Here is a 12,079-nt window from a genome sequence, read left to right on the forward strand (position 1 = left end):
AAATAGCTAAGTCTGAGCTGGCGGCTAGCAGCTAACGGTGCTAACGCTATCATTGCAAAAAGACAGAGCTAACACTGTTTGCATGAGGGGAAACCAGATGGCACCATCAGCAGTAAACGCCGAATGAACGCAGTGCAGAGTGATGGATGTGTGCTCACATGCACGCTCACATGCAGGAACATGCACTAAAAAGCATGTGCAGCCGGCTCGGCTACAAAAACAAAGCCAGGAAAAAGCTCTGATTACAACACACACAGAGGGAGAGTGACATCATTCTTTGTTCAGGTAGACATTTACTCAATAACTACGCAAATAGTTGTTTGCTGCAATAGTGATGAGCAGAATATCAATTTTAGCACCTTTAAATACTTCCCACTATTTGCTGTGGTTCACTGTAGTTAATATAAATTGTGTTCAAGAGGTACGGACGTTTTTCTTCCTTTAACCGATATACTTTATCGGGTTTTGGAATGAAACACCAGAGTTTGTGGAGACATAAAAGAAATCTACCTGGCAACAAGCCAGATTCTACACTCTTCAAATCCTTGTTCCCAGCTCTGCTCAGCTATCCCACATCATGCCTGTGTTAATTTCCATCAGGGCCAGGCACAGCAACACACTCTGGCATACATCATCCCACACACTTGTCAAACATCTGAAAAGAAGATAGAAAGAACGTTCCACATGGTTCTGATCAAACGGAGGTAAGCTGTGGTCAGCGCGGTTTACTCGTTCTCGTTCTGTGATTCTTTTTGTAAAGTGCGTTTGTAAAGATTGAGGGAAAATTGCTTTATACTAAATAAATGTTACAATTGGTCCTCATTATTAATACATCATAACATTTTTTTTTCTTCTGCTATCAACTGTGCCCTTTTGTTTCGGGGAAGAAAAGTGAAAGGGAGAGGAAACAGAAAACATTGGATCGTTTCCAGCTCGTAAATGAAGCATAAAGCGTGCTCTTTGTGTGACCATGTTTACACAATCTTTCAACAACACAACTTAGATGAACTTACAGATTTATGGAAAAATATCAAGACTCTGCACATATGTTGATTGTCTGGAGTCAAAGGGCCCAGTGGTAATTTATGATATACTGAAGATGGCGATTTATGTTTTCACCACGAAGCTGCTGACAGACTGTAAACAGATTCTGGCTCTCCTCTAAACTAAAAACGTTCTCCTGCAACCACTTACTCTAGACTGAATAAAATGAAAAACAGAACTTCAACTGTGTTGGTCCTTCATTGAATAAAAAGTGAATACTTCATTGCTTGTGTCAAGTAATTCAATTCCTCACTCCAAATGTTTCTTTTATAATCTCAGAAATGAAATTACCAGATCCTTAAAGACTACAAGCTTGAATACGAAGATAATCTGGGTTTAAAAATAAGCAAATTTACCAGATATCTGCACTAGCTTCTTATCGGCTTGAGGCTAACAGCTCAAGGCTACAACTGATATCTGGGATATAGGACTCATTCCTGCAGCATTAACTAAGCTGCTGGAACATCCCAAGATCAAAACAAACTGTCGGCAGTCGAGTTGCATTTTGGTCAATGTATGTACCAGGGTTTTGACAACAAATAAGAATTTGTAGATTTAAAATGTTTTAGGTTCTGCTGCATCAAATTTTTATTATTTTTTAGAAAATTTAAAATGGGAGTTTGACAATGTTACAGAAGTTCACTGTTAAAGTTCACTGCTAATATGTCAAATAAAGTGAAAAGTATGGTCATTTTCTCATAGGCATCTATACAATAAAACTCCTTATTGCAACCAGAGGAGTCGACCCCTGATGGCCATTAGAAAGAATGCAAGGTTGAAGCACTTCTGCATTTTACTTCACTATTCAGACCAAACATTAAAAAAGGAATTGTTCTGCTCTAAAAAAGGAACTGAGTTGAAAATAAAATTCACATGCTTTTTTTAACCTTTAAAAAGTAAGGTATATCAGAAAATATGCACATTAAAATTTCAGTCTATAATCTATACCATCTTTCATGTAAGAGGACTTCAGAAGCGTTCCCAGACGCTCTTGTTATAGCTTTACTTACAGGTGGAATTTGTAATAGAAAGCTCATGTCACAAATCTGCTTCACATATCCTATTTTTCTACTGTTAGTATGGAAAACATCTAACAACCCACTGTACCTCTGGCACCAGACATAACAAACCAGGATCAGACTGCTGCAATTTGGTTTAATTAGATTTTACTTTCGTCAGTGTTAAAACTTCCAGTTTAGCTAAACACATATGTAAAGTAAGGTAACACACAGTAAACACAAAAAGTCTACAACTGTTCTGTATTTCTTCAACTCCATCAAATCATGTTTTAGCAAAGAGGAAAATGTAGTAATCCATCAAACCTTTTAACACCGGATATGAAAACGTTTTAAAAATAATTCATATTAAATCAACTGTCACTCCGACTTCACCTTCCCGCTCTACAACCGTTTCTCTGCCAAGTGTATCTAGCCTAAATTCCTTCAGTGCATCACAGCCTGAAGTTTCCTGAGAAACAAAACCAGAAACGACAATGCAGAACTTGTTTAAAGGCCAAATTCATATCTCCACATAATGCAAACAGATATAAATATGAAATTCAAGCCAGGATGAGAACACAGCTGTGTTTTATTTGTCAAAAAGACCTCCCCACCCAAGTGATTATCAGATTGGACTAGCAGATGATCATCTATTCTTCAGGGGGGACGCTGTGAGCTCAGCCTTGACCAAATTTGACAAGTGATGATCTAATACAGATGAGTATATACAGTATTATTGTGGAGCTTAGATATCTATATTTGCCTTTTTGACTGTGCTTCTTTGACACCATTTTGTTCACCAGTATCATTTGCTCAAATGACAATGATGTGCTTGGTTACAATTCACACAAAGTGGGCAGCTGCCCTGAAGCCCCAGACCCCCATTGGCTCCAAAAGCCCCATGCTCAATTTTAGTCAACTAGTTTTTTGGTAATTTAATTAATTCAAATTTAGTTTTGGAATATAGTTCACCAAAGCACAAAGTCAAGGGACATGACAAGGGCCTTTAGGGTGGTCCTGTTTTAATCTTGAGGCCCTGTCTTGACGAGGGTCCCTTTATAAGTCTGGTTCAGATCCTTTAAATTCAGCCCACATCTCAGATTTGTTCAGTAATTCTAATACGATATGCAGGTTGGCACAGCAATGCAATAAGTCAACTTACAGGAGTAACAACTCCTCTATCATTTAATTATTTTGGGCTCGACAAGACAAATGTAGTTGGCTCAGAGCAACTATTATTGCAGCTTCTGTGTAGACTGAAAATCAGTCACTGCTGATGGCTAACAATCGGTGTGATTGCATGCCCTTAAAGGGACAGTGTGTAGAATGTCATGCCATCTGGTGGTCTGGTTGCAGCTGGCGAAAAAACAACACATTTTTGTTTCAGGTGATTAAACACTAATGAAAACATAGTTTTGAACATTATATTCCATTTCTGCTAATAGAAACCTGATCCAGAAATGCTAAACACCAGCCCTTGAAGTAACTCGCTTACATTTTTTGGAATGGTTTGGACTTTCAGACCTTACTCAGTATGTTCTGGCAGGCCACATCAGAACAGGAAAAAAGGAAAAACAATGCAATAAAACGAAATGAGTAACACACAGGGAGAGTAGAACAAATGTTGTCGATCCAACGACAAGAGAAAAGAATTTCGGACACTTTTCAATTATTTTCTGAGAGGAAAAGATGTTGACACAGCGATCAATGTCAGGTATAGGGACACACAACTCACTTAGGGGATGACGACAGGACATAGGTATGCCATGTATAGTTCGTTAATGCTCAATGTGAAACCAAATCTAACAAATGTATACAAAGTAAAAAGAATGATAACTTTTCTTCGGACTTTCAGGTAGCTCTAGTTACCAATCACCAAACAATGGGGCCAGGTAGTATCCCAGCACCCCACACATGGTGCACAAAGAGTGCAGCTTTGCCAAAGGGCTCCCTAGCAGGTTAATCTGGTAGTATACTGTTAATAATCTTAAGTATGTATTATTCATAAAAAAAGAGCGTGGTGCAAAAATACCTCAGTCTTAAAAAGCTAAGAAATCTTTTTGTACTTGAGACCTCCTGAACTCTCAGCAATTTTCGTTGTCTGACTGACGGGCAGTATTTGATCCACTGAACAGTTGTGGGGACTGCTGAGCTGTGGGCTGAGACACAGAAGCTTGTTTGGCCAGATCACCTGATATGGCGAGAGAGCTCTTCCATCAGCGTGATCCCGAGGCCAAGGACCTGCTGAAATCACAAACACTGAGGAGCGCAGAACTTTTCAAAACCCACTGAAGTGCAGAGGAGAGGCTGAACTGAGTCAATAAATAATTACGCACCGATCAGTGACTACATGCACGACACACTTGGCTTGTGTAGTTCAGGGCCCGTCTGTTTATTATCTCTCATGAAGCTATCTGATAAAGAATCAGCTCCTCAGCTCATATGTTCCCAGAGGGCGGCACATTTGGATTAACAGCAGACCAAGTGGAGCCATGTTGAATCACTTGGTATTTCTTTACCTTTCTTAGAGGAAGAATTCTTAGATATTCAGATCATTGTTACAATCCCAAAAACAAAAGTCTCTATCGTGGAAAAACTCTCCTCAGCTATTTCAATAATAAATGGATGGAATTGATGAAGATAACTAATACGGCATGTAAGAGTTCATGGTAAAATGTGCTGCAATGATACAACGATACAAGGGAAAAGTGTCTAAAAAAATCTATATTTCACTCAAGCATGATGTGGCCTCAATGAAGCTTAAAAAACAGAGTTCACTGTAAAGTTGTTGTTCTCTACCACATAAACATGTTTTTAGAACTTTGAAGCTACTTAGGACAATTTTTAAGGAAAACATCAAAGTTCAGGATCAGGCTTTTAATCATGGCATTCCCACCTTTATTGTGTGGAATGCAGAAGGAAATGCTTCACTTTGGATACTGGTTTTGAAAAAGCTACAGAATTTGGACACAAGAAAAACGAATTCAGAAAATAATGCTCATTATAAGCAAAATACAATTCTATGAAACATTTTAAAGAAAGGCAGTTCAAATTCCAATATTTGATGTAGAAGTCAAGTCTCAGCTCGGTTTGTTAAAAGTTTCCTTGATTATTGATCCTATTTTCTTTGTTCTGTTATTATTTCCCCAAAGTTAAGAAAACTTTTAATTATTGTTTTTTACTTTAAACAACAATAAACTTTTGTTTAATTTAATGTAGATTCAAAAATCCTGTCTTTGAACATAACATTAACCACATACATTCAAGAATTAATCATTGTGAAAGACGGGCAGTATCACAACACCTTAAAAATACTTAATCCAAGAAATATTCAGAAGAAAGTTTCTTTATTGCCAAGTTGTTTGCAAATGTATTAATGTTTAAACTCATACAATTCTCTGGAAATTGTACGTAAAGTGCTTACATATAGTGTTTGTAGTCTACAGTTAGCACACACAAGAAAACAATCATGAAGGGAACAGACTATTTCTGTTCATGACAAAAAAAAGTCAAACAGCCAGAATCTGGAACAGGTTAATGTAAATCATGCTGACCAATGACAGGACAATGCAATCCAATTTATTGAATCCATACTGAATTAGTGTCAGTGAAGAATCCCTCATATTTTATTAGTTTTTTGTCTGCATGAGCCTTGAGTCTTCTAGAATTGAAAGACACAATATAACATGAAAATGAATACCGGTAATAGATTGAAGGAATAAAGTGAGTTCTGTTCGACAAGCAATTTCACTGCAAGTTTATGGGCTGAATATATTAAAGAAGAGGGAGGCAAAAATGGGCCTCTATTTAAAATATAATCAACCACAGAACAATGTTGCCTATTTTTGCTTATTAAAGTTAAACCAGCCTTGAAAGGTTTCAATTTAGAAGCTGCAACCAACCGCAGTAACAAAGTGTTTCATTTTCTGCACATATAAACATGTTTACAATAAAACATTCAATAATGAATTGCCAACTCGAACATCTGCTCTTATTCAAAGTGCTGCATTATAAGAATATAATGCAGGACTGAGTTCAGGCTTCTCCAGATATTCTTTTTTTTTTTTTTTTTTTTTTTACAGAAGAAAGTTATGAAATCGACCTCAATCTTACAGTGAGTAATTAAAGGACTACATTATGATCAAATGACAACTTTGCCTGATTTCGCCCCATTTAGACTAAAATCATGACACCGATTAGTGTAACACAATACAAACCAAAATTAGACCTAAATTGTGTGCCTTAAACAGGCCCTATTGTGCTATTTTCCGGGCACATATTTTTTATCTCAAGTTACACTTACAACATGTTAACATGCGTTAATGCTCATAATCCTCCTTGTTTTTCTCATCCTGGCTGTCCTGCAGCACCTCTACTCACCCTCTCTCTGAAATGCTCCGTTGTAGCGCTTGCTCCTCCCTCCAGAAAGCAAAGTCTGCTCTGATTGGTCAGCTAGCCCGCTCTGTTGTGATTGGTCAACGTTTCACATTTCAAAAAACTCTCCCTCCGGAGCATGACAAATGAAAGATGGGTCACAACGGGTTTCGAACCCAGGCCGCCTTGGTGAGTGACTACTTTCATAACTACTATACCATGGTAGATGTGAGTTTTAGCTTTGTCTCTCTCTTTTGTTGTTTGAGGGCGGGCCAAACTAGCCCAAGAGTTTTATGTGACTTCCGTAACATAATGACCTCATGAAGTTACGCAAGTGAATGAGAGAATTCAATCGAACCGTTTCAGGCAGCTCAGGAGCAGTGTTTCTGAGGGGGAGGGTTACTCTTTTTAGGCTTGGATTTCAGGTTTTACACTCTACCTTTTACATGTAAAAAAATATATATAACACACTAAAGAAGAGGGAAAACGTGGAAAAGCATAATAGGGCCTCTTTAAAGTCCCATAAACTACTAAAGGAAATACCTTCAGATGGCGAATGAAAGATTATTAAAGATAAGCTTGATCAAAGTTTGTGTCTATACCTGGATCTCTGCCTCTAATAGGCTTGCAGTGAGGGGTCCTGAATCAAGTCTGATACCCCCCACCCCGGTCTCAGAGACAACTGGTGAAGCACTGGGGGTCCTAATGGTGAGAGAAGACAGTGATGGGGAGAAAGTGGGCGTCATGGCTGAAGGGGTAAGTCCTGTGTTCCTGGCTAAGGGGGAATACGCATATTTCGGGTAAGAGGGCTTCCTTCTCAGGCTCGGCATGCGCCCCGGCTTCCGTGGACGCACAGTCCTGATGCCAGGCTGAGCTACTCCTGTTATGAGAGGCGGTGGGTACATGAGACAGCTTGCCTCTTCTGCCAAGTTCTCGCGGCCGCCTTGAAGTGCCTCGTCAGGGAGCATCCCGATATCGGTGAAAACGGAGGCCAGAGGCTGGAAGCTTGGCTCCCAGTCCAAAACATAGTCCCAGTTGTAGCTGCCGTATAGCTGCTCCTCTAGACACATCAGTGAAGAGAGAGAATCTGCAGAGGCTCCGGCTTCTGAAAGGGGAGCGTACCCATTTGTCCTCATGCTCTCCTCCAAATCCCTCACCCTGAGTATTGCAGGAAGTAGCCCCTCACCTCCTCCCTCCTCTTTGAAGTGATGGAGACTTTCTGTGCTGGCCATCCCTGGGACTAAACGTTTATTGACGGGTAAAATGTGCTCTGGCCCTACATCGATAGAGTGGCAGGAGATATTGTCCCCAGGTAAAGCAGAGTCCGGGAGCTCGGTGGCCTGGTTGCCTTGCACGGATTGGTCTCTTTTACGGCAGGGGTACTGATTAATCCACTTGATCTCCTGGTCCTCAGCTGTCTCACCTTCTGCTGATCCACGGCCGCTCGAGTCTGACTGGTTGTACGGGTTCGATATGTCCCTCATGGTCGGCAAAGTGCTGGGACGTTTAATCTCCTGCAGAGTGACTGCCCTTTGGCTGCTGGATCTACCGAAAGAGCCTGTACCGTGGTTCAAGTTTGCGGCAATAGCAGCAGTCTTTTTGATTGCCGCTTCCTTGATCTTGTACCTGAGAACCAAGCCCACGAAAATGAGGAGGACAAGGAGGAACATGATTAGTGAGACACTCAAACTGAGCATGTGCGCATCAAGAGGCACCCCAGTGAGGGCTTCGGCTGAGCTGGAGATATTGACGAAAACTAGGCATGCGGTGGTCCTGGTGGCCAATCTGGGACTACCTGCAGACACAACCAGCTCCACCATGTCCTCATTGGCGTAGCTGCCCCTTCTGCGGTAAACGGGACCTGATACGAAAATGGCACCAATTGTTTTGTTTATTGAGAAAAACGGCGATGACCTCACAAGGGAATACTCCACCAGCCCGTCCACCCCTCCATCATGGTCCATTGCCATCACATAACCGACTGTCTCTCCAGGCTTGGCGTTTTCCGGCAGGAGGAAATGGTACTGCTTTTGGGTGAAGACGGGGCTGAATTCATCCACACCCTTGATGTTCACCAGCACTCTCACTGTAGCTGCTTTGTCGCCTTTGTCCTTGGCCTCCACTACAAAGCAGTACTCACTCTCGCGTTCGTAATCAAAGGTCTGTCTGGTGTGTATGTCGCCGGTTAAGGGGTCAATGGCAAAGGCCTCCTTCTTCTCAGGGCTGCCACTGCCATAGTCCATAAAGCAGGAGGACACAATGGAGTAGGAGAGCTGGCCATAGAGGCCTAGGTCATTGTCAACAGCATGGACAGAACAGGTGTGGGTAAACGCCGGGAGGTTCTCATGCACAGAACAGTTAACAGTAGGGAACATGAAGTATGGAGTGTTGTCATTTTCATCCAACACTGTGATGAAGACGACTGTAAAAGCCACTTTACGTTGTTCAGACGATTCCCCACCGTCAGATGCTCGGATGGTGAGGGTGTACTTCGAGTCTTCCTCATAGTCAAGCGAGTGGTTGACCACCAGAAGGCCGGAGTGAGCGTTGAGCTTCAGGTGACCTTTGCTGTTCCCTGAGACAATGTCGTACCGCAGCAGGCCGTTAGTTCCCAGGTCAGGGTCCTGAGCACTGACCTGGACCAGCCTGGTACCTACATGGCTGTTTTCACTCACCTGAGCATGGTATCCTGTGCTGGAAAAGACGGGGGTATTGTCATTGCAGTCTGTCACAGTAACCATAACGACAGCAGAGCTGTTCAGTGGAGGCATTCCTCGATCCGACACGCTCACTGTTAGTGCGTAGCTCTCCGTGGTCTCACGGTCCAAAGGGTTACACAGAACAAGTTTTGCTACGTTCCTCATCTGATTCTCAACCTGAACCATTTTTACTTCCAGACAAAATCGCTTCTCCTCATTTCCTCTGATGATGCCGTAGTCCAAGTGGGTGTTTTCAGGGCTCCAGTCTTGGTCCTCTGCAGACAGTGTCAGCAGGGTGGTGTCCGTGGGCGTGTCCTCTGGGACAGTGAGCGTGTAGATGTCCTGGTGGAACAAAGGTGCATGGTCGTTGGTGTCCAGAATCAGCAAGTCTATGGACGTGACAGTAGACTGCACAGGTTCTCCTTCGTCTCTGGCCTCCACCAGAAGATGGATCAGGTTGCTGTTTGTGATGGCCTTCAAGGGCTTATTCGTGAAAACAGAACCTACAAGACAAATCATGTGTTAGTGATTGAATATTCTTTTCTAAATCTGCTCTAACCATTTTTAATAGTACAAAAAGGATCAAATGACTGTGTGAAAGTTAGTGAGAACCCAGAGACAGTTAAGCTGTTTTTAGCCAATTGTTGTTTCTTACTGTTGGATTTAGTTTTATCGGGTAGTAAAAAACATGACTCCAAATGAATGCTGGTGTTGCTCTGTCTCTGCTTTATGTGCAAATAGGCAACCATTTGCCAACACATTTGCCATAACAACTTTAGAAGGAAATAATATATCAGATTTCAATGTAACATTTTTTTTTTTTTTAAATGTATAAAACCATTATATTGCAGGAACATTAAGAACTCATTCAAACATATGTTGATTTTGTTTTAGAATGAAACTCCTAAGAAAAACTTTGAAAGACCCGACATCTGGTCTCACCAACGTAAAGCTATAAAAGTCTTTTCGATTTATTTAACAGATGGTTTAACAAGTACACTGATTGTTTCTGGATTTGGTAGTTTCTTTTCGGAGTAAGTAGCGTCTGTTTGTATGACAATATATTGACGGTTAAAACTAAATTGTCCTTGTCATTAGACACCACAATGCAACATTGTCCTGTGTGACTATTCTTTAATAATTTCCATATGCACTGTAAGAGCAAATGTTCTTCGTGGATGACTATAAAGTGTTTGTCCATTCAATTTATTGTTCCACTTCATTGCCACTTAAACTTTTTCTACATGGTGACTGGTGAATTCTGCGGCTCTACTCTAAAGCTGCACCATTCATTGTCTGTGAAACAAATAGGTATGGAAAAACTGAGCACATATTAAAGTTCTGGATTTAGAGAGCTTTAGTCAACATTGATGCAATTTTCACTTTCCATTTGTGCTCCTCATGGCATTACATGGGCAAAAGCATTTCTTTGATATTAAACTTTGTAGTTCAAACATGACAGAAGCCCATAAATCACACAGTGGAAAAGACTGTCCAGTACAGAGGAGGGCTGGTTCCATTTCAGCTCTGCAGGATTTATCTTCTTTCCTTGGTTTAGACATTTTAAAAAGGGAGATAATAGGATAGGCATGGCTCCTCCGAAGCACTTTATCTCGATGCTTTCTAATTGCCTCCTCTGCTGCTTCTCTCTCCCCCTGTCCAAGGAACTCACTCGCACATCCAAGACTTCAGAAATATAAACACTGGAGAAATATAGTGCTGCTGGCAGACTGACAACTCTCAGTAACCCCTGATACGGTATGCTTTTATGCTGTAGTCTTTCTCTGTGCCCTTTTCTTTGGCATTAGCCCCTTTAACTATGCCAGAAAACTGATTTTAATGGAGAGAATAGGAGGGATGGATATGAAAATAAACAGTCATAAGTCATAAATCTTGTAAAGCTCAGTGTAATGTGTTTTACAGAAGAACTGCAATCCATCTTGGATCCTTATTTTACCCCTCTGCTGACTTCTTAACTTCAATCTTATATAAATATGCTCAATATACACAAAGTGAGGTTCTACTGTCAATAAGACATTTATATCAGAGCTATTGCAGGATGTCTTTTCCATCAGTGGAGCTGTTCTTACCATTGTCTGGCTCAATGTAAAAGCCTTGTAAAGGAGATGACAGCAGTCTGTAGGTGATCTTCCCATTGAGTCCAGAGTCTCTGTCGGTAGCGGACACCGACAAAACCAACGTGTCCGCTGAAACCAACTCCGACAACTCCACCTTCAAGAGAGATCAAATAATGAGTCACATCTGCAGTAAGGTCATAATGTTTCTTGTATATATACAGTCAGATACCACTTTCTTATATGGTTAATAAACATATATTAATGCTTTAGAACTCAGCATTTGTAACAACAACATTTGGGTTGCCAAGTTTGAAAAATCCCTTCAGCGGAATTTGTCTTTAGTTAACCATTTATTCCATGATCATTTCAAATGTACAGTCCCACTTTTAAACTGAGAGTAATTACTGCAACGAGAGTCTGTAACAAAATTCATAGATTGAAAACAATAAAAAAAAATGTAAAACTTCTGACTTGCTCAATTGTAAAAAGTGGTGAAACCGGCGATAAATGATTTACTAAGTGAAAACATTGAGACCTTTAATTAAAAAGGGGCACTCCAACGTTTTTTACACATGATGTTCAGCCTACTAATGTCTAAGAAAATGAATGATGCAATCAGTTTCCATTATATGAAATGTAGCAGCCAGTATTTCTGCAGTTTGACCCACACTAGGGAATAAAGTCAGGATATATCAAACCGCTCTGCTCTAATTTGGACTAACCTTTTATAGACCTGACGTATGTGCATTCTTCAAAATAATGGAAAATACTGACAAAATCATTGGAGCACCTCTTTAAAGACTTTTATATGACTTGCTAACATGACCTTCAAGTCTGAAGGTCATGTCACTAAATCATCAATAAAGGATTTTGCTAAAAAGACAAA

General features: G+C 40.6%; 1 protein-coding gene across 1 annotated transcript in view; it reads right to left on the bottom strand.

The window, feature by feature from the left end:
• Positions 1-7,012: 7,012 nt before the first annotated feature.
• dchs2 (dachsous cadherin-related 2) overlaps positions 7,013-12,079 on the bottom strand; it is a 29,981-nt gene continuing 24,914 nt past the window's right edge. Inside the window, exons 20-21 of the mRNA XM_054603760.1 lie at positions 11,206-11,347; positions 7,013-9,618 (exon numbers count right to left, since the gene is read on the bottom strand). Coding sequence (XP_054459735.1) covers positions 7,013-9,618; positions 11,206-11,347 — 2,748 coding nt within the window. The remainder of the gene's footprint in view (positions 9,619-11,205; positions 11,348-12,079) is intronic.

Source organism: Anoplopoma fimbria, chromosome 9 (genome assembly GCF_027596085.1).
Source record: "Anoplopoma fimbria isolate UVic2021 breed Golden Eagle Sablefish chromosome 9, Afim_UVic_2022, whole genome shotgun sequence".
NCBI lineage: Eukaryota > Metazoa > Chordata > Actinopteri > Perciformes > Anoplopomatidae > Anoplopoma > Anoplopoma fimbria.